This window comes from Ochotona princeps, chromosome 13 (assembly GCF_030435755.1).
Source record: "Ochotona princeps isolate mOchPri1 chromosome 13, mOchPri1.hap1, whole genome shotgun sequence".
In the NCBI taxonomy this organism is placed as follows: domain Eukaryota; kingdom Metazoa; phylum Chordata; class Mammalia; order Lagomorpha; family Ochotonidae; genus Ochotona; species Ochotona princeps.
Genome location: NC_080844.1, coordinates 42,893,297 through 42,920,465, shown reverse-complemented (window position 1 = coordinate 42,920,465; position 27,169 = coordinate 42,893,297). Strand labels below are relative to the sequence as shown.

General features: G+C 47.4%; 1 protein-coding gene across 3 annotated transcripts in view; it reads left to right on the top strand.

Annotated features, from left to right (window-relative positions):
* PIK3AP1 (phosphoinositide-3-kinase adaptor protein 1) overlaps nt 1-27,169 on the top strand; it is a 190,138-nt gene that overhangs the window by 131,420 nt on the left and 31,549 nt on the right. For all 3 annotated transcript variants that reach the window (XM_058671639.1, XM_058671638.1, XM_058671637.1), the window contains exons 3-9: nt 1,734-1,870; nt 3,635-3,779; nt 5,300-5,442; nt 5,570-5,702; nt 8,303-8,499; nt 11,394-11,583; nt 26,751-26,846. In XM_058671639.1, the coding sequence (XP_058527622.1) occupies nt 1,734-1,870; nt 3,635-3,779; nt 5,300-5,442; nt 5,570-5,702; nt 8,303-8,499; nt 11,394-11,583; nt 26,751-26,846 (1,041 nt within the window). The remainder of the gene's footprint in view (nt 1-1,733; nt 1,871-3,634; nt 3,780-5,299; nt 5,443-5,569; nt 5,703-8,302; nt 8,500-11,393; nt 11,584-26,750; nt 26,847-27,169) is intronic.

The window sequence follows — 27,169 nt, the reverse complement described above, 5'->3', positions numbered from 1 at the left end:
TGTGACCTCTGATCTTTCTGGCTCTTTCCTGTTCAGGTTCCTGTGTTGGGTGGACATTGCTTGTCAGATATATGCAGGTCTGGCAAAGAAAATGACAGCCTCCAGTTAATTCAGTTCAGAGAATATGGAGTATGTGCCACATTTCCCATTGTACTCTGGGGCAGCCTGCAGACATTCAGCATGTGGGGATGACAGGCTCTGGGACAATACGGCTGTCCTGGAGCTTTCTACCTACACAGCTGAGGAAGCCTTGGTCACTCCACTGGCCCAAGCAAGCCAGGGACTGATGCCTCACAGCTAGAGCAGCAGGGTGTGGCAGTCCCAGCCCTAAGGGTGATGAGAGCACAGCCTCTTGCTGGGGTGTAGGGTGTGAGCCTATCATTATAGTATTCTTTCTTTTAAAAAAAATATTTATTTGAAAGGCAGAGTTACAGAGAAATAAAGGGAGAGACAGAGAGAAAGAGAGGACTCTTCCATTTGCTGGTTCATTATCCAGATGGCTGCAATGGCCAGAGCTGGGTCAGTCTGGAGTCAGGAGCCAGGGGCTTCATCTGGGTCTCCAGTGTCAACCCAAGGACTAAGGACTCAAACCATCCTCTGATGGATTCACAGGAACATTAGCAGAAATCTGGATCAGAAGTGGAACAGCCAGGACTTGAGCCAATGCCCATATGGGATGTTAATGCTTCTCTGAGTGATGGCTTCACTCACTATACCACAGCACCAGCCTGATTACAGCTTTCTGAAGGAACACATTAGCACCATGATCTGGATGACACTGAGACCTGCAGAGGCCATTTTCTCTGGAGGCCAACCTGCAGGGTATCCCAAGGTCTCCCATGCCTGCCTTTCCTGTCCTTTTGGTATGTACCTTCTGAGGGCACTTTCGTTGTTTGATTTCTCCTGAAAGTGCCTAATATATTTGGCTGGTTTTGTAAATGGTTTCTAAACGAATAAGAGCAAGCCCTCAAAAGGAGAGTAATGAAGCATCCCTCTTCTCTCAAGCATCCCTCAACCACTTTATTGTCCTGACCTGCTTTGAGGATCTGCTGTGCACTGTCTCCAGGACAGTACAAGCAAACATAGAACATAGATGCACAGATGTGCAGACACACAGCTTCACAGCTACACCTGTCAGTGAACGCTGGTTGACAGCCTTTGCCTTGCAACTCAGGCTGCACCTCAGCATCATCTTGATGTGCCATGTGCCCCACACCTGCACACCTGCTGTGAACCTGTGTGCACTCATCTTCTGGTGGTGTGCTGCTGGCTGTGGTACTGTTTGTCACCATTGCTTCCAGAGAAGCGCCCTGGTCAGCCATGATCCTGAAGTCTAGGGCTTTCTGGAGAGCATGGGTGATGATCCATGCATTCCCTTCTTGACCCCACCTGAGCGGGGAGGGTACCTTTCCTCACAACCTTTCAGCAACTGCAGGAAGTCCAGGGCTGAAACTCCTGGAAGCCTATGTGTTAGACTTGCCAGCCTTGGATTCCAGCCTTCCCCTCCACCACCATCCTCTTGTTGTTACCCTACCCTGTGGCCTAAAGAGTGGTTGACTTTTCCCCCATTAGGTCCCCTTTTGTGATTTTCTGAGTCATTCCCAGCAGCTCAGATTTGCCTGGGGTTCAAAGTCATTTCCTGTTTGTTTACGTGTGGAGCTTTCATGGGGTAGAACATCCTCATTGATTCTCCTTGTGTTTGTTCCCATTGAGCAGTGTCCTCTATTCTGCAGATTCTGGCTGCGATTCAGTCACTGACACGGAGCCTGAGGACGAGAAGGCCCTTCGTGACCCGGAGCAGCAGGGCCTGCCGCTGGAGCCTCCACCTGGGAACCTGATGGTGGTTCAGCCAGAGCGCATTCGCTGTGGGGTAGGCCCCCAAAGCTGGGAGACTAGCATGTGAAACCATGCTTTGCCAATGTATCATTTGTGCTGTCACAGGAATGGGGTTCTCACACTGCACCTCAACCTCAGTATAACTACACATTTCCCTTGGCTTTGCTCCTGGGACCTCTGTCACCTGGACTTGGGACATAGCAAGCTTTTTTTTTCTCCCCCTCTCTTTCTCTTAAAAGATGTATTTACTTGAAAGGCAGAGCGAGAGAGAGAGAGAGAGAGAGAGAGAGAGAGAGAGAGAGAGAGAGAGAATCTTCCGTCTGCTGGTTCACTCCCCAAATGACTGCAAAGATTGGTGCCAGATTACAATAAAGCCAAGAACCCTGAACTCCATTTGTGATTCGCCCAAGCAGGTGGCAGGGTTCAAGCACATGGACCATGTGCTGCTGCTTTCCCAGAAGCATTAATAGGGAGCTGGAAAGGAAGTGCAGCAAGTGAGATTCCAACCAGCACTGATCTGGGATACTGGCATTGCAGGAGGCAACTTAGCTTGCTGTGCCACAATGCTGGCCCCATCCCTAGCATTTTCAAGTCAGAGAGATGAGTCCAGGAATGTATGGGCCATTCACCATAGATTTTTGACTCTCAGATCCATGTCAGAGAAGCTGCAGGCAACCTACAGGCAACAGTGTGCCCAGGCACTGGGGCCAGTTCTGAAGCCAGAGGCTTGTGTCTGTTCCTGCCAGGTGAGCTCTGGGAGGTGGGACAGCCAGCACATCCTAAGCTCATAGCTCTGCTAGCTGCCTGCCAGCAGGGCCCAAGGAAGTGCCCTTGAAGCTGAAGCTCACTGGCCGACATCACTGTTAAAGGGATTAGTTGCAGGCCCAAGCACCACGTCTCCTTAGAATGGGACATCTATTACAAGGTGACTGAGGGTTGTGCTCTAAATGTGTTTTGGTCATTTGAATACTGTTGTGGTATTGGTTAATTTATCTTATCTTCTCTTTGCTGACTAAAATAAATCATTGCATTATGATATTTCAGGTAGTAGAAATGCTTTTTTCCCCCATGGATCTAAGTGCTTTGCTAAGCTCTTTGCCACTGCCATGGGATCCTCAGGAGATGACGGATGAGAGCCTTGGCCATGGGACACACTGGCACTGAGACTGGTTTTGTCGGACAGGTGCTTCTTACTCAGGAATTGCCAGCTGTTCCTTTGGACTGGGCTTTGCCCATGGTGTTTTAAAAATTAGCCAGGAGCCAGGAGCTTCTTCTGAGTCTTCCACATGGGAGAAAAGTCCCAAGGCTTTGGGCCATCTGTATTGCTTTCTCAGGCCACAAGCAGGGAGCTGGAAAGAAAGTGGAGTAGCCAGGATATCAACCAGAGCCCATATGGGATCTCAGCACTTATAGGGCAAGGATTAGCCAATGGAGCCATCAAGTCAGGCCTGGCTTTTTTTTTTTTTTTTTTTTTTTATTCCAATTCTGCAGTAAGCCAAAATTTTATTTTAAAAGGCAATAAAAATGAAATACAAAGGTATGAAGTATAAGGCCCTGTCTTAAATATTATTGTTGGACTGATAGGCATCAAAGTATTCCATCAAATGCTCTAAAGGGTGGTGAAGTAGACTTACAGCTTCTGTCTCAAGTCACTGGGATGGGAGCCCATCTGCACCGGGTGCTCTCACTGATGGAGCTGAGATTGAAAGACCCGAAAGCACCACCCTGCCGCCCTGTGCCAGCAGCCTGGGGGGAGCTCCATGAGAGGGGAAGGGTGATGACAAGTCTTCCATTGCAGACAGAAACCACTGTATACGTGATCGTGAGATGCAGGTTGGATGAGAAGGTCATGACAGAAGCAGAATTTTGCCCCGAGGAGTCCCCGGCCGTCAGGGTGGAAGCCAAGCTGGAGAACGAGTACACCGTGTCTGTGAAGGCTCCCAGTGAGTAGCCGGCTGTGGCACAGCAGGGCCTGGCTCTCTTGCTGTCCACAATGTGACCACTCCCAAAGCTCACTTGTCCTCCCATCACAAGCATCAGGCATTCCTAGTGTACGTGGTTTTGTTTTTAAAATGTTTCCATAGCATTTTTGTTTACCAGTGGAGTTGAACATTTTTCTTCTTATCTTTTTGCATTTCCTCTTCTATGAATTGAATGTGTGTGGTGGGTGTGATTACAGTTTTTTTTCTGCCTCAAAACCCCTCCCTGTGGCATAGACTTCTACCCCAGCAAGAGCACATCCTAATGCCATCAGCCCGGCAGGTGAACCAGCTGAGCTGATCCCACATGGAGGAGACACATGTCATCTCCTAAAACCCCTCCTACTGTCTGACATGTGTGTCAAGTGTTCTCAAAACTGAGTGACTGAGTCTATTATAGTAAGCAGAACACATGAAAATCCTTGGGAAAGTAAGTTGCAGGCGCAGCCAGTGCGGTTGCTGGGACTTATTGCTGGCTGCCCACTGTAAGCCAGTCTGTTCCTTCTGTACTGCCAACCTTTCCCTGACCCTCCCGCTCCAGCTTGCCTCCAGGTGTTCCTCCCCACACTGCCCCACTTAGTTTCTTCACCATTTAGATAGAGCATATACCAGGATACTTCAAAAAGTTCATGGAAAAAGAAAGATAAAAGAAGTTTATTTTGGTATGAAGTTTTAAAATCCATGCATTAGGGTTTTTTTTCTAAGTTATAAGCATTTTTCATGAATGCTTTGAAGAGTTCTCTTCTGCATGGGTCTCTTTTTTTTTTTATTTGTTTATTTCGAAGGCAGAGGAAGCCAGTTTTCCATCCATTGGTTTACTTCCCGGATGCTCACAACAGCTGGGCCTGGGCCAGGCTGAAGCCTGTGGAACTCAATCTGGGACTAACACTGAGTGACAGGGACCCAGTTATGGTAGCCATCACCCGCTACCTCCCAGATTGTGCATTAGCAGGATGCTGAAACCAGAAGTAGATCCAGGACTCAAGTAGGCACTGTGATACGGAGTGGGGATGGCCCAAGGGGTTGGCATCTTAACCAGTGTAGCAAATGTCCACCCCTCAAAAATAAGGGTTTTTTTTGGTACCAAAATAAATTTATCTTTCAATTTCATTTCCCATAGTCTTTTGAAAGTTTCCTTCTGCATCTATAAACAGCTTTCCCTGAATTCTTGCTCTTCTTGAGCATTATTTATTTGCTTATTTATTTTGATGAACAGAGAGAGAAAGACAAAATTCACTCCCAAATGCAGGGCCAGACTAGGATCTGGGATTATCCTCCGCCAGGTCTACATGGGTGGCAAAAACCCAATCACCTGAGGCCATCGCCGCTGCCTCTGAGGATCTGCCTATGTGGGAAGCGGAAGGCAGGAGTTAAGGCCAGGAATCAAATCCAGGTGTTCTAATATGGGAGGGCAGCCTCTTAACTGCCAGGCTAGCCACCTGCTCTAACCTGAACACTTTAATCCCACCTTCTCTTCTGTGCAGACTTTTCATCCGGAAATGTTTCTCTGAAGATATTCTCGGGTGACCTAGTGGTGTGTGAAACTGTTATTAGCTACTATACTGACATGGAAGAGATCGGGAACTTATTGACCAATGCTGCCAACCCTGTGGAGTTCATGTGTCAGGTAAGAATGTTACTAGGAAATCTAAGCTCTCTGGCCAGGCATATCTGCTCATGCTTGTTCAGCCTTGAATCAGAGGGATGGGAGATAACCAGATTTCAGATCTGACTGTTTTTTCTTTTTCTTTCAGGCCTTTAAAATTGTGCCCTACAACACTGAGACCCTGGACAAACTGCTGACAGAGTCCCTGAAGAACAACATCCCAGCCAGTGGCCTGCACCTCTTTGGGATCAGCCAGCTGGAAGAAGAGGATATGATGACAAGTAAGTCAGCCATCAAACTCCCCAAAGCAGTGGTGAGCTCCTTGCAGCCTGCAAAGTTTCAGCATGAAATCAAGCCACATGTGTCCTCTCTGCTGGTCCCTGCCCATCCCTGGGACAGGACTCACTTTCTGCTGTGCAGCCAGAGTCTGTGATTATGAATCTGAATGCAGTTGTGTTTTGCTTCATCAAGAGGATGTGTTCTGAGGAGTACGTTGATGTGTGCATGTCATAGAATGACCTTCCACAAACCTAGATATCATAGCCTATGCACACCTAGCCTTTATGATGTATATATACATGGGGCAGCCCATCCCTCCTAGAGAACAATGAACAAAGCAACCCGAGATGAAAACAACCACAACAGAAGGTGATGCAGTGAAGAGATAAGTACACCATATATTTCCATGAGGTTTTTGCTAGCAGATTGGCATACTGTTTCACAGTAAGCTTAAAAATTTTTTAAAGAATATTTATTTATTTATTTGAGAAACAGAGAGGTAGAGATTCAGAGATAAAGAGCAGGGAGAGGGAGCCTCATTCCTTAAATGATGCCAGGTTGAAGCTGGAGCCAGCAATTTAATTCATGCCGCTTATGTGGGTGGCAGAGAACCAGTAACTGAACCATCACCTGCTACCTCCAAAGCTGTGCATTAGCAATAAGCCAGAACTGAAAGCAAAGCTAGGATTTGAACCCTGGCATTTTGACATGAAATGTGGATATGCAAAGTGGCATGGTAACCACTAGGCCAAACACTCTCCCATGTTTGTGTTGATAAGTAGACATACACTCTAATTAGCAGTCAAACGTACAATGTAGTAGATGCATAGACCAGGAGCATAGTCATTTTTATTTGTATCAAGTATTACGTACTATAGATAGTTGATTTTGTACAGCTGGTAGCGCAGTAGATCTATTTACATCAGCATCGCCACAAACATGTGAGTAATGCATTGGACCATGATGCTGAGATGGGTGAAGTCATTGGGAAACCAGAATAATTATAATCTGATGGGGGTCACAATTACATATGCTGCTGTTTGGTCAAACCATTGTTTTGGGTGCATGACTATATTATACTCCATCCCCTTTTAAGAACAAGTGCAGTTCCCACTTGCCTTTTAGATTAACTCTAAACAACTTAGCCTGGTTATCAGCCATTCCCAAGGGCCCTTGCTGCCTGTCTGCCCTCCTAATCTATCTCTCTGGTGTCTATACTCCAAGGCAGGTGTGAACTTTGACCTGTCTTATGCTATTTTGACTCCGGGGAAGACAGTGTCTTCCTCTCCATTTAGGTTGGACTCACCTGTCTAACTTCATGTCCCACAGCAGCTTAGGAGCACCTCCGCTAGGAAGCCAGCTCCAGGTGCCTGCTATGTTCCCTCTACCTGCTGTGGACACTGGGTGTCTCTGTCCTAGCCCTGTCCATCTTTGCTGATATATCACTCAGCAAGGGCTGAGTTGTTCCTGAGTGGACGACTTATTTTAGGTTCTAACTAAATGCTTCTTTAGGGAGGAAAGGGCAGCCTCTTGCATACCTGTGACTGCACTCTGTGTTCTAGATTGGCCCTATTATGGTATGTGTACAGACATCACTCTTCATTCATGTTGTGGTTGGATTGCTTACAGGGAACTTGGGTCCCTGGCGCCCCTGTGCCTGTCTGCCTGCTGTTGTCCTGCTGTTCCATCAGAAGCAAAGGCATGGACTTGTACTTCCTTCTTGGTCTTTTCCTGGAAGCATTCTCTTCCTTGTTGTTTTTACCCATTTCTCTACTGTAAAACAATCTTGCATCACCTCCAGTAGATGCTACTACTCTCCAGTCTTACGTATTGGGCTTGAGAGAAATGGGATCTGGGAACGTGTTCAAACTCTTCTTCTCAAACATCATATCCTGGTCAATTAGGAGCTGGGTTTGTCCCATAACACACACACACACACACACACACACACGTACGTTAAACTTAAAAATCAACTCCACAATCCAAACTGGTCTATTTTTTTTTCTGAGCTTAATGTGTTGAGGTATTAGTAGGTGGGGTGTGGAGATCCAAGGACCCTCAGAAGTATCCATGAGAGTGAGGCTCCTGTGCATTAGTACCAACATAACAAATCTCTCTCGAACAAGAACCTCACTGAGAAACATTTTAATAATTCTGCTAGTTCCCTATTTCTAGACTAAAACTATACTAAAACTAAGTATTTTCCAGTCTAAACTACATACAGTCAAGCTATGTACCCAAGGTTATTTGGTATACTTATGAATGGGCTTTTTTGATGTTGTTCAGCACAGTAGTTGTACAGAATTTTGGATTTTGCAGAGAAAAGTCGAAATGCAGTTTCTGCTGTGCTTTGTGGCTGCTATGTAAGCACATTTTGAACTACTACTGTTCTTTGGGATCTCCCAGGCCTTTTGGAGAAAGAAGTAAGATATTGATCTTTAGATCTGCCAGTTAATTAAATTATCACTGTCATCTGAACACATGACCATCAGGGGTGTCCCAAAGGAAGCTGCCAGATGTTTGGGCTTCCTCTCCAATGACAAATGGTGTTCTGTACCTGCCTTAGTGTCTCTCAGTGAAGTTTTCCTTGCTAACCTTCTAGACCAGAGGGAGGAAGAGCTGCCCACCTTGCTGCATTTTGCTGCCAAATATGGACTGAAGAACCTCACAGCCTTGCTACTCACCTGCCCAGGAGCCCTGCAGGCATACAGCGTGGCCAACAAGCACGGCCACTACCCCAATACCATCGCTGAGAAACATGGTTTCAGGGACCTGCGGCAGTTCATCGACGAGTATGTGGTAAGGTCAAACAGGAAGGCTGCGGGACTGGGACTGCACCACGTGGTTCCAGGCCCACCTTTTAACCAAAGACAGGGACAGAATTCACCTGTACCTTGTTCTCTGTGCCTCTCCCAACAGTGGGCAGTGTTTCCAGATCCAGTCAAGAGCCCTGCATGCATGTAGGCCTGAGTGCAAATTCCTGTACCAGTTGGTGGCCAGGTGACTTTGGGCAGGCCATGAGTTCTTTCGGTTTTCTCACACACAGAAGGAGGATAGTAGTAGTTCAGTTCATCGAGCTGTCCTGAGGATAAGAGGAAATGATGTATGTCAAGTACTGAGGTCTACCATCAAAGAATTCAGAGTCACAGAAAGGAGCTGCTGGGTGCTGATGCTGATCCCTCTTCCACGCCACCCACCCCCTGCCTTCTTCCAAGGATTCTTGGCAGTAGGCACCCACCTACCTCAGCCAGCTTCAGGCTCATAAGGGAATTTTGTCCCCTGAGGCAGCCTTAGGGAGATCTGCCTCCTGTCATCAGTTTCTCTCTCTCCTGACTCTTCTTTCTGTGAGTCTGGCCCTGAGGTAACAGGTACAGCCTGCTTTCTGGGGGACCCCACTTCTCCTGAATCATTAATTCCCATGTTATTCTTTGAGACTGATCTTATCCCATGCCTCCCTTTCACTCCATGCTCCAGGATTGCCTCCATCACTGGAGGCGGCTACTACAGGATTTTCTCCTCCGTAGACTTAAGTGGGGAGGGGGATGAAGGAGCACTAAAAATAGCTCACCCTCCCAATGGAGCAATAAGTACAGCCAGCCTTTGCTCTCTACCTCCATAGAGGACTGAGCCTGACTTGTAGCACCCCAGAAACTTAGGTCTTTGCTGAGTGCTCAGCAGCACTGAGGCATGCAGAGGGGGTGTCCCAGTGCTTGGAGGTATGTGTTTTAAGTGAATTGAGTAGCATGAATCCTTGTTCTGAGCATCATTTATTTATGTCACTGGGGCTAAAGGTGCTCATGGTCTTAGAGTATTTGAGTCCTTGGCTTTTTATTATTTACATTGGAGTACATTGAAATCACAAATATATAAATTACAGTTGTGATCCAGCACAATGGACCATTTGGTTAATTCTCCCCCTGCAAGCGCCAATTCCCCATATGGGCATTAGTTTGTGTCCTGGATGCTTCACTTCCAATCCAGTTCCTTGCCTATTGCCTGGGAAAGCAGCAGGAAGATGGCCTAAAGCCTTGGGATCCTGCACCTCTTTGGGAGACCCATTGGAAGCTGCTGGTTTGGATCAGCTCAGTGGAGTGAACCAGCACACAGAAGATCTTTCTCTGTCTCTCCTTTCTGTAAATCTGCAGGAAAAAAATAGAAAAAATGCAATATCATTTTTATGCTGACAGTTTTTATGAAAGACACACTATGTTCATTGCATTAATTAATATTTGTTCAATTTATTTAATTGGCAGTGGCATTACTGCATGTAATCTTCACTGTAGCCCTTCCTTGGAAGTTCACGATATTGTGGTCTTCATTTTGAAAATGAAGAGAAGGGCTTGGGAGCACAGAGCGACTATGTGTGTAGAACCACACATGAAAAAGCCAGAGTTAGGCTTTAAACCTAGTCTGGTGCTAACACTGGGACTTGCTCTCCTGCTCTGTGTAACAGAGTAGCTTCTGATGCATTCAATTGGTGCCAAAATCAACCTGGCTCACATTTCTCAGATCATCCTTGCTCCCCAGCTATAGTCATCACCTATTTGAACCACCAAAGTATCTTCCACACTGCTACCCAAAGGCTGTGCCCAGCGGCTACTATGGCCCCCAAGAACTGCCCCATTCTCCTTTTCCACCATATCAAACCCAAATGCCATAGTTTGAGTCACTTATACTTCCCAGTTGTCTTCTGGTCTCCTCGGGGCACACCAGGAAACCAACAAGAGTGTCACTGAAAAGATGAGCCCTCCCGGGGTGGTAGTGTTGAAGAGGAGGACTGTTGTGGGTGGCATTGAGATAAGGATTGTGAAAAGCACAATGTCTTATCAGGCAGCATGGGCAGGGGGTTCAGTGAATCTTGCCTCACACATCCTAGAGAAAGGACAGTGGTCACTGCTGTGACTTCACAGCACTTCATCCAAGATCATCTCTGCTCCTGGGCAGAAGATTGAGGGATAGGTCCTGCCTTGTGTCAGATAGTTAGGAGACAGATGGCAAAGGACTGAGGCCTGCAGTCACACACCAGCATACCAGCACCACGGCAGCCACGTTCGGAGTCCTTGTGTGTCTCATGAAGCAGTTCCTCCCTCATGAGAAACCACTGAAATACAGGAGAAAGATCAGAGCTGGGACTGCAAGCTCTTAGGTTAAGCTCTGGATGTTTTCAAGCTCTGTTTTTCCCACTTATAAGCCAGGGAGACTGGGCCTTCCTCCAGCATCCGTGGCAAGGGTGAGATAATACAGAGGCCTGTACCTGGAATCATGCCCGAGCCAGAGAAGGTGCTCTTAGGTGAGTGTCTGGATTGCAACCTGGGCTCCCTAAACATCCATTACAGCAAGCTCTGGCATGCTCTGTGTGTGCTCAATACTGAGAGTAAGATGCAAAGGTTTAAACAATGAACATAAAACAAGCATACCAGGGTGTGAGGCCTGGCCTTCTGGAGCCCGCAGGCAGGGGGAGTTACTGAGACGTGTGAATACTCGCCAACCTGACCTGCAGACACCTTGTAACTGCCCACCAGGAGGTCCTGACTGCACTGTGGTGAGCCAGGCCACCTCAGTGTGCTTGGACATCCTGTTGTCTTTTTTATTATTATTATTAATTACATTGCATTATGTGACACAGTTTTATAGGTACTGGGATTCCCCCTACCCTTCCCCAAACCCACCCCCCATCCCGTTGCCTTTTGCAGGAAACTGTGGACATGCTGAAAACTCACATCAAGGAAGAGCTGATGCAGGGGGAGGAGGCGGATGCCGTGTACGAGTCCATGGCTCACCTGTCCACAGACCTGCTCATGAAGTGTTCACTCAACCCTGGCTGTGATGAGGACCTGTACGAGTCAATGGCTGCCTTTGCCCCCGCCGCCACTGAGGACCTGTGTAAGTGGCCCAGCCCTGCTCGCTTGGCTTCCACCCTCCTGCCGAGAAACAGCTTTCTTCATTCTGGGCTGTTGGGGGGAAGTCCCTGCTTCCCCCTGCCGTACCCCAAGGGAGGAAGATCCTGTTTTACAGTGTTAGGCCTGCAGCTGCGGGTGCTGTGACACACAGAATCCTCCTGCAGACTTCCCCTGTGGTGACTGCGGCAGACATTAAAGCCAGACATGATGGCTTTGCCTCACTGTCCACGAAGATCAGTCCATGGCTGTCAGTCCAGTGGGCAGGTTTTGGCTTCTGAACAGACCTTTCCTACTACCCCAGTGTTAGTCTGCTTGGTGTCACTATAACAAGATGACCAGGGTTGGGTATTTTATATAAAAAAAGAGGTTTATGTAGTACACAGTTCTGGCAGTGCAAGAGGATGGTGCCTGCCTCCTGGGGAGGGCCCCCCTGGATATGTCACAATATGGTGGAGAAGTAGAAGGAGAACTAGGCACATGCAGAATGGGCCAAGGACATTGTACGGCCTCATTTTAAAACCACCCACTGTGGGAGGACTGACTTAAAATTCCTTTCAGAGGCACTGCCCTCATGATCCAATTACCTCCTATGAGGCCCTGCCTCTTAAAGGTCCCACTGCCTGCACACTGGGGGGTAGACTCCCAGCTCATGAACCCCTGTGGGGACACACTCGACCAGACCCAACCTCCAAAGGGCAGACCCTTTACCCTTCCTGACATGAGATTGATATATAATGTGACTGATCTCCATGTGAAATCATTGGAAACCATATGCATATGTATTGTCCAAGTTACAATACTCACATACAAGAGACATAAAAGCAGAGGACATGCTCAGGTATTTGTCACATGAACACATCATGAAATAGTGCAACACTGACACCTTTACTCAGAATCACTGTCAGTGTCACAGCCTATGACGTAGGCTTACTTACACGTTGCTCATTTTGGGGGCTCCCATGCCAAGGGCAGTGTTGGCCTCAGTGCCTGGGTTTCCCAGCAGTGAACAGTTCCATCCAGATTCCTCTCCACTTTCCTCATAATTAAGTTCTTGAAAAATTCAGTGTATGAATAAAAAGTTGCATTTTATGATGAAGCACTTTAGATGCTAGCCTCAGAAAATTATAAGTAGGCTTGATTTAGGCAGGTCAGGAATCTGGTTTTATTAATACAAGGTTAACTGATTTCCAAAATATGATTCATCAGAGCGTAATGTTTTTCTTTGTAAATTGCTTAACAAATTTTGCCCATTTGGGGTTATTTTAATTGCTTTCTAATTGCAGACGTAATGTATTTTTAAAAGATTTATCCATTTTTATTGGAAAGTCAGATTAGATTTGCAGAGAGGAGAGACAAAGGGAAAGATCTTCACCCCACAAGTGACTGCAATCACCAGAACTGAGCCGATCCAAAACCAGTAGCCATGAGCTTCTGCCAGATCTCCCACATAGACACAGGGTCCCACAGTTTTGGGCCATCCACTACTGTTTTCCCAGGTCACAAGCAGGGAGTTGCTGGATGGGAAATGGCACTTGTAGGATGAGGATTTAGCCATTGGACTATCATGCCAGACCCAACATAATGCATTTTTACAAAACTTGAAACTGTCTTGTTTCAAGTATGTGTAACTGAGTTGGTAAAAGTCTTTATGACTGTCAACCATTCACAGGGATCTGGGTCAGAAGTGGAGTATGGGGGCTTGGCGGTGTGGCCTGGTGGCTAAGGTCCTCGCCTTGATCCCATGTGGCCGCTGGTTCTGATCCCGGCAGCTCCACTTCCTCTCTATCTCTCCTCCTCTCAGTATATCTGACTTTGTAATGGAAATAAAATAAATCTTTAAAAAAAAAAAAAAAAAAAAAAAGAAGTGGAGTATGGGATACGGAGCTGCAGGTTCCCGTCCAGTTTACTGTTCCCTGTGAATGCCCCTGGGAAGGCAGCAGAAGTACTTGGGTCCCTGCCATCCATGTGAGAGACCCAGATAGAATTCCTGGCTCCTAGCTTCAGGCCGATGCAATATACTACTGTCTGTAGGGGCTATTTGGGAAATAAACCAATGGAAAGAAGGCCTTTCAAATAAACAAATATTTCTAAATGAATTTTTATTTTATTGTAATGTTGTTTGCATAATTGAGAGGGATATACGCCCATGGTCTCTGATTATGGTTGGGAGGTTGAGGTATGGAGCAAGGTAGGTAGGATAAATGTTTCAATATTTTTTTCCTCCTGTATTTGCAAGGGAGGAGTTGGGGGAGGGCTACTCCTTGATGCAAAACTGCATTAGCAGCCAGGATTGGGGGAGAGTTATTTGATGACACCTTAGAGACCTCGATGTTGGGAAGAGTGTTCCAAGGATATTGCTTGATAGCTCTGAGAATTTGTTGGCTTTGCTAAACCACAGTTGAGAAAATCTTTCCAAGGATAATGGCTTACCAAGTCCACCTTAGTGCATCCACAGGCCCAGGAACATGTTGTAAAGCTTGTCCAGGAAAGTTCCAACTTGTTCTGCTTTCCATCTTCTGATGAGGCATTTGCCATCCTCTGCTGCCCTAGATGGGCTGGCTGTCATATCTCCTGTGTACAGCCGGGCATGCTGTCCACTGCACAGGCATCAGTAACTGAGGAGGCCCAGTCCAGATACATGTTCTCCAAGGTCAAACCCTGTATCTTGTGGTTTTCCCTATGGCTGGTGTTTGAGTCCAGCCATCTAATTGGTGAATCCCCCAGGAAACCTCACCTCAAGTAACCTGACCTGACTCTTGAAAGTGCCAGCCAGTGCAGGGTCAGGCTTGGTCTGTCACCTGGACCAGCCAACGCACATACTGGCAGATGCAGCTGCCTGGTCAGTTCTGCCCCCAGCCCCACCTCTCATGTGAACTGATGGATGCTATGGCCTAGCAGGTCCTTTCTTCATGCACACTAGTGGGTGCCATGGTCTAGTTAGACCAACTCCTAATAACCCCCACCAGGCCCACTCCCAGCCCCGGTTTTTGTGTGTGCAAGCATGTACTGTGGGCTTAGCCCGATCTGTCCTGCATCCCGTCTGGCTCTCATGCATACCCATGGGTGCTGGAGCTGAGCTCAGCCTGACCCGCCCCACACATTTGCAAAAGGATACTGCTGCCTTGACCAGCCTGGCCTACCCCTAGCCCTGGCTCTTGCATTCACCATTGGAGCTGCAGTCTAGCATGGGGAGTCCCTAAAGTTCCCCTAATTAGGCCTGTTCTTAGCCCTGGATCTTGTGCATGCTGGCAGGTACCTCAACCCAGCCTTGCATGGCCTACCTGCAGTCTTAGCTCTTGCTGAATGAGTGTAGCAGCCTAGCTCAGCTGGGCATGGCCACATGCTGACCTGCCTCTCGTGTGTGCTGGTAGGTGCTGTGGCCTGTCCCAGCCCAGGCCAGCCTGCCCCCAGACCTCACCCACACAAATACTGAACAGTGCTGTAGCCTTGCCTGGCCTGGTCCACCCTGCCCTAGCAGTTGTGCTCCTCAGCAGAATGTTCAGCCTAGCAGGGGAGTTCCCCAAGTTCCTCTACCAGGCCCACTCCCAGCCCTAGATCTCATGCATGTTGGCAGGTGCCACAGCCCTGCTTGACATGGTTTACTCTCAGTTCTGGCCTCTGAATGTGCCAGAGGGTGCCAGCCTGGCCTAGCCTCTCTCAGCTCTGGTTCCCATGAGTGTCTGATGGGTTCTGTAGTCCAGCTTAACTCAGCCCATCACAGCCCCCAGCTTTCCATACAGCTTAACAGGTCCTACAGTCCCCAAGAGGCAAGCCCACAAGTTCCATACAGAATTTGCCCCCAGATCCAATTCTTTAGCATGAAAGACCCCTGAAGCCATTCCTGCTCTGTCAAACATACTTTCAACCACTCCTACTCCAACACATCCCCAGACTCCCTTCCCCTGGGTAATCTGCAGCACCGCCACCCCCTGTACCCCCAGCCTCGGGTCCAGGGTGGCATGTCCTGGCCTGATGCTGTCCACTTTCCCCACATGTTTAAAAAAAATAGAATAGGCAACTATGCTGGACACTGGTGTAGTTAACATAAATTTGGCATTACCCAGATCCAGAACGCCCACCAACTATTAACAAATTTTGGCATTATCCAGGTCAAGAACACCCCCCAACAAAGTATAAGGCAACCTAGGCAGCTAACAAACAATTAAAAAAAAACTTGTGAGAGATACAAAACACTTTATTGTGTGGGACTGTCCCCCACATCACAGGATGTCTAGCATCCTTCCTCATTCTATTAAATGCTATGGTGTCACGCCATCACAGTGACCACAGTAAATACTCTCACAGGTGTTCAGAGAGCCACCCTCAAGAGCTCATGTCTATATGACTTAAGCTTTCAGCATACCTGATGCTGAAGTGGGAGCACACAGGACTTCTCCAAGGAGCTCATTAATGTGCTACTATTATTTGCTACCAGAAGGTAAGCACTCTCAGGCACTGCCCAGGATATAGCCTTCTTGGCCTCTGGGTCTAACAGATTCAAGAGAGACAGGCAAAAACCCATCAGCTTCCCAGATGGAGGGCTTTCTAGGATGGGCTGAACTAATATTGTACTTTTTAGCCCAGAAAGAGTACATATTGTGGGGCCCTGGCCTGATGGCAGGAGGACTGATATCCCTGTTCACTAACTCATAGAAAAGCAGGGGGATGGGGGCGGTACAATAGCACAGTGGCTAAATCCTCACCTTGCATGCAATGGGAACCCATGTGGGCACTGATTTGTGTCCCAGCTGCTCCACTTCCTATCCAGCTCCCTGCTTGTAGCCTGGGAAAGCAGTAGAGGATGGCCCAAAGCCTTGGGACCCTGGACCTGTGTGGGAGACCTGGAGGAGACTCCTGGTTCCTGGCTTCAGATTAGCTCAGCTCTTGCCATTGCAGTCATTTGGGGAGTAAAACAACAGACAAGAGGTCTTTCTGTCTCCCCTTCTCTCTGTAAATCTGACTTTCTAAGAAAAACTGGAGCAGGGCCTGATAGGGGCTAGAGGGACCTCTGACCCCAACAGTGCCTTCTGCATTTGCCCCCATGCCTGCCAGATGTGATCCAGTGGTTGTTGGATGTTTGTCAGTCAGAGTGGCTGCTATTGAGGCAAAGTGGTGGAAGTTCCCTTACTACACCTTCCTGGGAGGCCTATGGGGCTAATTGAGCTCTCCCTGGCCAGGAAAAAGGCAAGCCACGCCATCTGCAACCTTGATCTTGTCCAGTCCTAAAGTGACCCTCTCAGGTTGCTTTTTAGTACTTGTACTTTACCAATGAGAGAACTGAGGCAAAGTTAAGCAACTGTCCCAGTGTCAGAGCCAGGAGCCCAAATTTGAATCTAGAACTTTTATGTTTTCAAAGAATTTATTTACTTATTTGAAAGGCAGGATCACAGAGAAAAGAAGAGACAGAGTAAGACGGAGATCTTCCAGCTGCTGATTGATTCCCCAAATGGCAAAAAAAAAAAAAAAAAAAAGCCAGGGAGGCTGGAACCCAATCTAGGTCTTCCATATCAGTGGCAGAGGCACAAATACTTTACCCATCTTCTGCTGTTTCCCAGGGCCAGTGTGTGTGTTTGTGTGTGTGTATGTCGTATATATACATCCTTAAAGACATTGATTGTTCAAAAAGCAGAATGAGAGAGTCAAAGAGAGGTAAGAAGGGCATTAGGAAGAGAGAGAGAGCTTCCATCTGTTGATTCACTCTCCCAATCCCCAAATAACTGCAATGGCTGGACCTGGCGTGGGTCAGGCTGAAGCCAAGAACTCCACCTCCACATGGGTGACAAAGTCCAAACACTTGGGCCATGTTCTGCTCCCTTCTCAGGTGCAGTAGCAAGGAACTGACTGGGAAGTAGAGCAGCCAGGACTCAAACTGGCTCTCCAACATAGGATGCTGGTTTCTCAAGCAGAGACTTAATACCTGTGCCATAAAGCTGACCTCAATAGCCATGCTCTTTATATCATGCCAGAAATTCTCCATCCAGCGCCACAAATGGTAGCCTAGTTTCTCTAGACAAAGTGTACAGCCTTCGTAAACTGCTGCCCCTTTCTGCCTCACCAGATGTCTATGACCAAAGAGCCTCTGGCGCCCCCTGTCTTTGCATATCTATGCCTTTGTCCATAGCTCCTGGGTGTTGGGGATCCAAGCAGAACTGAGATGCAGCCCCTTCCACTGTGGCACACAAAACAAATCTCTGTCTGGACACCATCAATCCCCATGTAGGAAGTCGGAGACTGTGTCCTGGTTGAGGACTGTGCAAGAGGAGACTCCTCCACTTCACTGGCCTCTGAGTGTCGACAGAGTGCCTTAACACCTGTTATCCTGCAGGATGCTCCAGGCCTTGACATCCCCACCCCACATCCAAGACCTCAGTGCCATCATTCCTCACCTGCTGGTTCACTCTCCAAATGCCTGCAAAGGCTGGGGCTGGGCCAGGGTCAGAATCAGAGCAGGAACTCAGTCCATCTCTCCTTTGTGGGTGTCAGGGACCCAACTATTTAAGCCATCACCTGCTGCCTTCAAGAAGTTGTTTTAGCAGGAAGTTGGAACCTGAAATCCAAGCCAGGATCAAGCCTGGACATTCTGTTAGGGGCCACAGGTGTCTTTCCCACTAGGTCAAATGCTCAGCCTCAGGAGCTGTTTCTAAATGTCTGAGTAGCCAGATATATCAGGACCATGCCTTTGTTACCATATGTGATGGTAGTCCTAAATACTGAAAGTAAAGGTAGGAAGGATGTTAGACTTTGTACATTTACTCGTTCATTCATTCCTCACCCCAGGGCAGTCAGGATGGGGTGCCAGGCTTTAAGCTAGCTCCCTACCACTGCCTTGGAGACTACCTAACTCTTTTAGGGGGAGATCTGCTTTTTCTGAGTTGGGTTAAAGATCCCTTTCTCCACCAGGAATTGATCTAAAACTACTTCCAAGCAGAAGGGCTAGAAGGGAAGTACCCAGTGTGGAATGGAGGTGCGTGGGAGGGCTGCTGGGCTCTGGCCCTGTGGTTTAGTGATCCCGCTGAAGTCCTCTGGAACGTGTGGGTGTGCACACCCCCACGCAGTACACACCTAGTCTTTAGTTTAGGTCTGCTGCCACCAGGTGGTAACTATGCATCTTTGTTATCAGGCCTTTGATTTTTGCCCCCAATTCTCTTGAGAATATTTTTATTCCAGATTCCACAGACTTGAACCATCAGTTTAGACACTTTATAAGAAATGAAAGTATTTATAAAGAGTTGGTTTATGCAAACACCAAACAGAATCAAGGCAACTCTGAGGGCTTTTGACTGTCTTGTCTTTTCCTCATGCCGTTATGTTTGTTCCATCCTTGCCTTTAGGGGAGGAGACAGTGGTCCCCAAGGTCCTTGGCATAGGTGATAACTTCATGTTGGTCACATCCCAGAGACTCTGAGTACCAAGGCCCAGGGAGCTGGCCTGGGAGGCCATCCCCTTTGTGGGTGGGAGCTTTGCCATACTGTGGCTGAGTCTTCTCTGTTTCCATAAGGGTAGAGGAGCCAAAGAAGGGTACAGCATCCCCCCACGAGAAACCGGGAGCTCACAGGCAGTTCCTTGATCAAACCCAGATGGCTGTTGTGCTTCACCTAATCCCTGAGTTCAACTTGCTCTGATCTCCCTTCTGCTTCTGCAGCTCAAGTTCACACATAGTGCAGAGCTGCCTTAACCTGGGCCAGCTAGCCTGCCTCCCTTAGCAACCCCCTTGACAACAACTGTTGTCTTTGTAACAGATCATATCCAGCAGCCAAGTGTTTTCTTACCAGACCTCTCTGCTTACAGACCCCCTCTGTGAGCTGTCTTCCCCGCAAGCAGGGGCACAGGTGGGAGCAGGATCTCATCGCCCAGCCCTACCAGTCTGGGACCAACTAAAGGGGTATTTAGAAGCACCAATTACTGTAAGTTGCTGGTTTGCTTCTGAAACACACTGCCTCCTCCATCTACACCTTTTTTTTTTACCAGGAGACTCTTCCTGAAGCTATTGAGGCTCGGTCATGCTCCCGCCATGTGTTTTAGGAAGACTTAGGCAGGAGGAGCTGAGAGATGCCCCAGGGGCAGTGGGGCTGTATGTGGGGCATGTGGTCCTGTCACCAAAGACCGAGCAGCTTCAGTGGCTAAGAAACACACTCTGCTCTTCTTGACTTCCTGCTGCCATGTGCTCTAGCAGAAACCCGAGCCCTGGCTTGGGGGACACAGAATTGCCTGAAAACATGCCAGAGTGAGTGTTCTTAAGTTAGTAAGGTAACTCCCCAGCCCAGCTGCAACCTTGCACAGCATCTGCACATTCCCATGTTTCTATAGTTTCTTGCTCCTGGCCTTGATGAAAAGCATGGCTTATTGCCTTGCACAGTCCTGATCACTGTAGATGCTCAACTAGGTCTTTAAAGAGCTCTCTCTCTCTCTCTCTTTTTTTAAGGCAGAGTGGACAGAGAGCAGCAGTGGTTGTGTGTGTTGGGAGAAGGAGGGGGAAATCTTTCCAGCACTGATTTACTCTCCAAATTCATCAACAGGCAGAGTTGAGCCAGACTGAAGCCAGGATTGCAGAACTCCACCTGGCTCTCTCTTATGGGTGGCAGACACCCAGTTACTTAAGCTGACATCCTCTGCCTTCCAGGTGCATCATCAGGATGCTGAGTCAGACTCGAAGCAGGCACTCTGAAATAGGACGTGGGCACCGTAAGCAGCAGCTTAACATGCTACACCACAATGTTTGCCCCTCAACGTGTTCTTGAATTTGAAGTACCAGAAAGTAACATGTAATCCTAGACCTAGTGGCGTGGAAAGGTGATTCATATTATAAGCCCAGGGACTTGCTTACCTAGTCATGGTCTTTCGGATGTGTCTGAGGGTGGCTGCCTTCTTTCAGACTCCACCCATTTGTCATGCTGTTGCTCCTGCCGAAGTCACCCTGTTCTTTTCTCAGGTTGAGAATGGCTCAGCTTGTTTCACAAAGCCTAAACACCTCCTGTTCATGTATCCATTTTTTGTTGTTCATTCACTCATTCACTTATTTAGGTTTCTCATGACTAAATATGTGACCACAAACTGTGATGGTGCCATGGAGGAAAAGGGTACTACTGGGGCACCTAGTGCTTTTGGTACCCTGCTGCACACCCGACCCCCACCCCCAACTGATTCCCGTACAGCACAGGGTCTGTGCTGGCCTGGGACTGTAGGGAAGGCTCTGTTTTCTGCATAAGAAACCATAAAGAGCATTTATTGCTTTCTTGGCCTTTTTGTTCTTAAGCTGCTTGTTTTCATTGCTACGCTGTACATCCATCACTCCTTGGACCCTCCAATTCCATACCACTGTTCCCCTGTGTGTGTATGTCTATGTCCCTCTGCCTCTCCCAACCCTTCCTTTCATTTCTCCATCATGGTATAGCACATGGAGGACTTTTTTAAAAAAGATTTTATTTATTTTATTACAAAGTCAGATATACAGAGAGGAGGAGAGACAGAGAGGAAGATCTTCCGTCCGATGATTCACTCCCCAAGTGAGCCACAACGGCCGGTGTGCGCCGATCCGAAGCCGGGAACCAGGAACCAGGAACCTCTTCCGGGTCTCCCATGCAGGTGCAGGGTCCCAAATCTTTGGGCCGTCCTCAACTGCCTTCCCAGGCCACAAGCAGGGAGCTGGATGGGAAGTGGAGCCGCTGGGATTAGAACCGGCGCCCACATGGGATCCTGGGGCATTCAAGGCGAGGACTTTAGCCGCTAGGCCACACCGTCGGGCCAATGGAAGACTTTTTTAACTGACATGGTCAGTCCTATCACTACAGTCTACTTGGATGTAAACTGAGCCAATCAGTGAAGGTTATCTTCAAATGAGTTACCATGCTAGGATTGCTTTGTGAGTTTTTCATTTGTGTTTTTTTCTTGCCACAAAAGGCTCTTTCTATTGGAAGATTCCTTTGGCTGACTTTCCAGGTTGGAGAACCTTTGTAGAAGTGTAGAGAAATATTCTTTGGGCAGCTGATATTTTCCGGCATCACAGACTTGGACCTGGCTTTACAGTAAATTAGCAACATTTCGTCTGTGAGGTGTTGCCACAGCAGCCGAGCAGAGGAGATTTGTATCCCACAAGCCATATCGGAGAGTCTTTGAGAACTCATTATTGCTGTTAATCTTCTCTGTCATGAAGTGCCTGCTGAGGCAGCCTCCCATCTGTTTGAGCTTCTTGCATTCCAGGAATGGGGTTATTCTTTCCTTTGGACTGCTTCAGGAAAGCACCGTGTAGCTCTGGAGCTGGCTCACAGCGGCCCCAGAATCCCCCGTACACGCGTGTCCCTGTTTTCCTCTTTAACACGACACAGCTCTGCACTTTCTCCTTGGACCAGCAGGTTTTATCCTCTCTGTCACCAGGAAGCTAAGTGGCTGGAATCTAAAGGGCAAGTCCCGAGCACCTAGTGCAGGGACTTGTGCAACATTTGTTTTACTTTTAGGCTTTTGTATGTGTTTGGCTACTCACTATATAGATTGGGAACTTGAAAGAGTCTGTTGCTCATTAGTTCCAACAAGTGCCTTTTACTTACTGTTACATGAATTTGGTATTCAATGTGCATATAGAAAATAGTAGGCTCTTTTCCCCTGTTCTCAAAGATTGCTTTATTTATTTGAAAAGCAACATTAATGAGAGAGGGAGAGATAGAGCAAAAAGGATTATCTTCCCTCTGCTGGTTCATTCCCCAAATGGCCACAACAACTGGGGGACCCAAGTACTTGGGCCATCCTCTGCTGCTTTCCCAGGCAGTTTACAGGGAACTGGATCAGAAGTGCAGCAGCCAGGGCTTGAATTGGTGCCTATATGGGATATTGGAGCCACAGGTGGCATCACAATGCCCACTCCAGAAAGTAGTGTTTAAAAAATTATTTCGTGTACCAGTGTCAGCTGGATGGCATTGAGTGTTTGGGTGCTTGCTCTATTGAGAAGGATTCTGAGGTCAGAAAGCATAGATTGCTTAATGACTTTGTTGCCAGCATTGGAATCGGGACATAGAGTTTCACATGTGTATACATATATTCTGTTCCTGGTCTAATTCAGAGATATTTATATTCAATTAAGTATAAAAATTATTTATAATGTAAAGAAAGTCATTTTTAGATATTTTTATGTAAGGCAAATGAGTCTCAATAGACACTGGTCTGCCTTAGGACTGAGCTGCCCAATATGTGTGTGAAGATGTTGAAGTCACTTGCCTGTGCCTCCAGTCCTGTCCACTGCACCCTTGAGCAGCACAACATGGGAGGGCCACTCACAATAGGCTCATGGTGCCTGATGTACGAGTCCATGTGTAGGAAGCATGGTCTGTGAATGCGCTAAGCTCCAGGGCCAAGGGGAATTAAAATCACAGTTGGCATGAGTGCTGCCAGGAAGCTGGCCTCAGGAGGAGACTCCTGGATGACCCAGATAGGCACAGTGTGGTCACAAGGATCCCTGAAAGTGGGAGAGGGAAACAGAACACAGACCAGTGAGATGGCCTCATGAACACGGCTAGTTCCGCCAAGCTGCCTGCTTAACACTGCTGGCCTTTTATAGAAAATCAATTGCTTAATTGAGAGACAAGCAGAGAGCTAGAGAGCTTACTCTCCAATCCCCTGGGTCAATCCCCAAATACCTGCAACAGCTGGGGATGGACTGAGGTTAAAGCAAGTAGCCAGGAACCCAGTCCAGATCTCTGGTGAGTCTGGTTGCTCAGCCATCTCGTCAGGGTGGGTCTCACAGATTCTGCACTGGGAGGCAGGTTAGGTCAGGAGGCAGAGGCAGGTAGTGAACCCAGCCATCCTCGTATGCAACGCTGGCATCTCCACAGTGAGTCCAGATGCCCACCCTGCACTGCTAACCTTAAGGGTTGAGACCTAGGTCCCAGTATGCAGAATGAGGTGGCCTCTGGAGACAGGAAAGAGGTAAGGTAGGCCTCCCCTGGAGTTTCTAGAAAGGAATGCAGCCCTGAAAAAGCTTGATTCTGGTCCAGTGAAAGCTGTTTCACTTTTTTGAAAGATTTATTTGCTTTTTTGAAAGCCAATGAGAGAGAGAAGAAAAAGACTATCTTCCATGTGCTGATTCATTTTCCAAATAGCTACAACCATCGGGGCTGTTCAGATGTTAGCACGAATAGACGTTCATTACTTTGAAGGATTGGGTTCAGACAAGGAAGCTGACTGGTTAGAATGCATGTAAACTGAGCCTTCTTTTTTGAATGAGCCTTTGCTTAGGATATATGCTTGGTATAGAATTTAATAATAAAGAATAGTATTAATAATAATAGCAATAGCATCAGCTAACATTCATTTAGAACTTCTAATGTGGTAGGCACTGTGTTAATTACTTGGCAAGCTTCTTCCACTTTTGCAAATTATTTATTTTAAGTATATTTGAAAGAGAGAGCATGTGCGTACCCAAGAGAGAAACAGAATATCTTCCATCTGTTTCCTCCTAAAATACATATATCAGCCAAGGCTGGGCCGGGCTAAAGCCTGAAGCTCAGTTCTCATCTCCGACATGAGTGGCAAGGACCTAAGTCCTCGAGTCATCACCTGCTGCAATCCCAGTTTGCACACATCAGCAGGTAGGATCAGAGCAGAAGACTTGACTGTGACCTGGGACACAGGCATCCCACACAGTGGCTTGACTGACTCTTGTGCTACCCGCCTTCCCCCAAGCCTCTCCTCTAGTTCTCACGGCAAGCCCGTCAGAGTTGTGCTGTGCTCACCAAGACTTTACACGCAGGAGAATGAGAAGGTGAGAGGATTTACACAACTTCATTCAAAATCCATGTGGGCAAAGAGTTAATAGAACAGCTATCATTTCCCTTTCTGCATAAATATTTGACCTTTGATTGACTGCCTCGCTGTTACCTTGGTAACCTGATAAGAGCCAAATGTCAACCGTATTTCTAGGCAACATTGCCAAGAATAAAGGTGATCCCTGATTGGTTGAGTTATATCTGAGCCTGGGAGGAGCAATGCATGAATTCTAGGTACCTGAAAAGGCCCATGGCTTTGGGCTTCCTGGCGGTTGGTACCTCTGCCGTGCCTCCCATGGGGACTGGGAAGCAGCGGCTCTGGACCTGCTATGCAGAGTGCTGGGGAACAGGAGGTATTATACTGGGGTGACCCCTGTACAGGCCTGTCCTGTGCACCTCTTATTGCACCTAGGCTGCTGCTGTGATTCTAGGACTGCCCTGGTTGAGGGATGCTGTTGGCATCATGCTGCTTCCCTTATCCTGCATCCTTCTGAGGGGACCAGTGTGTGGCATGGCCATGGGTGTCTTTAAGTCCGGACATTCAGTTCCATCTTAGGAGGCTGGTGGGCGGCTACTTTACCTCTCCTCTCCTCTCCTTTATTTAAAAAATTTTTTATTTCAGACTACTTTTGAACTGAGAAGAAAGTTGTAGAAACTCTAAAGGTCTTACCTTACCTATCACCAGGCTCCATGCATTAGTAACTTGCATAGCCCTTGTTTGGTGACTCCAGTGAGGACATGGCTTTGGCACCATGCTTTTTACCACTGCATGCCTTGTTCAGATTGTACTCATTTTCCCACTAGTGTTCTTTTCCTTTCCTGGGACTCTGTCTAGGATCATACAGTGCATTTAATTATTTCTGCTCTGTCCCCTCAGTCTGTGATAGTTTCCCCGGACTTTCTTGTCTGGGAACTTGGGCAGAATACTAGTCAGTTGTTTTGTAGAACACCCCTCAGTGAGTCTGTCTGACATTTCTGTGAGTGGACTGAGTTTATGAGTGTTTGGAAAGAATACCTTAGAAAGGATGTGTGGCTGTCAGAACATCACATCAAGGAGTCATAGCAACTTATTATTAGTGTTCTTTTTTCTTTTTTCATTCTTCTTTCTTGTTTCAATTCTTCTTTAACCCACAAGAAAATTCAGCACAGTAATGTGGGCATTAGAGTTCCAAGGTCAGCATCTGCAACCATATGTATTTTATGTGTCAGGTCTGGCCAGAGCTGCTCTTGCTGCTGTTATTGTTTGCTGATGTTTTAGTTTCCAAATTCGTTTTGTAGATCCTACTTTTTTTTTTGGACCTACTTCTTAGCCATGGAAATCAGTTCTCTCAAACATACCTTTGGTAGTGAGAATAACTAGGCCTAGTTGTGATCCTTTTCTACTCTACCAGTGGATTTTACTCTTGTGTGTGTGAGGTTTATGCTGTGTTACTGGGGGATTAGGTCATTGTTGGAGGTTTTAAAGAAATATTTACTTACTTGAATTGAAAGACAGAGTGACAGGGAGAGGAGTGAGGGAAGACACAGAGAACCAGATAGAGGGTTAGACAGAGAGAGATAGTTGTTCCTTGGATCGACCAAAGCCGACAATCTGTAACACAGTTCTGGTCTCTCATGTGAGAGGCAGAAGCCCAAACTCTTGGTTTGTATTTTGCTGCCTTCCCAGGTGCATTAACAGGAAGCTAGATTGGAAGCAGGGTAGCTAGGATGCCACTGAACTCCCATGGAGGATGTTGGCACCCCAAGCTGCAGCTTAACCCGCTGCTGCACAATACTGGTCCTGACTCTTGGTAGCTAAAGCTGCCCTGAGTGCTGTGCACTGGCCAGGGTTCTCAGAGACATCAAGGTAGCTGTGGTTTTCTGCAGGGTTGGCACTAGGAGGCCAGAGCCTGAGGAGAGGCCTGTGGAGTCTGTTCCTCCATTCCTCTGTAAGGCTGTTTGACCCAGGGAAGTCATTTTTTTGAGGGTATTCACCTCTGCACTTCAGTGTGCACTAATTGAAGAATTTAAAAATGAAGAGTTCCAAGGGTCAGCTGGGGATGGAAGGCAGGGTAACAGAGGGAGAGAGACAGGGTCTCGACTGGTAAAGGAGTGTCCTGCTCCTGGCAGGACACATGCCTGTAGAATGGGTCATCTTCCCAATTTCCTATCTCCAATGGACCAGAGAATGTGGTCCATAAAACCAAACTCAAACAAATTGCACTGGAAGTTTCCAATAATTGGAATTTTGCTTGTCTTGGAAAAAAAAATGTGTGTGCAAGGATGGGAGGATGGCCAAATACTGTATCTTTTAAAAAGTCTTTAAAAAAATCACTGCACCTTATAAATCCTCCTCTGCACAGTCCCCTTGCTTGTGTGCAAATACAGCATATCAACCTGATTCTCCTTTTCCTTCTAGATGTGGAAATGCTTCAAGCTAGTACCTCTAACTCAATCCCTGGAGAGCGTTTCTCTCAGACCACTAAGGACTCCATGATCCGCAAGTTCTTAGAAGGTAAAGTTGGGGCTGAGAGCAGGCCAGCAAGAAGAGGGAAAGAAATAAACAAGCCACTGCCAGAACCCATGGGAGATTTGTTCTCTCAAGGCCTGGGCTGCTGTGTCCACAGCATAGGTTGCAGGCCCTCTGCTTCCCCTGGCCCTTGCCCAAGTCCCTGCTGGCAGCCTGTGACAGAGAGGTCAGAAGTTGACATCACTGGAGCCACTCATTTGGGTAAACCAGTTGCTTCCAGAAAGATATCTTTTGAAATGTACATGTCTATTGTTATTTGACCAAAATTATTGAATTCTTCCTGTGTCCTTAGGAGATTTGGTGGTGAA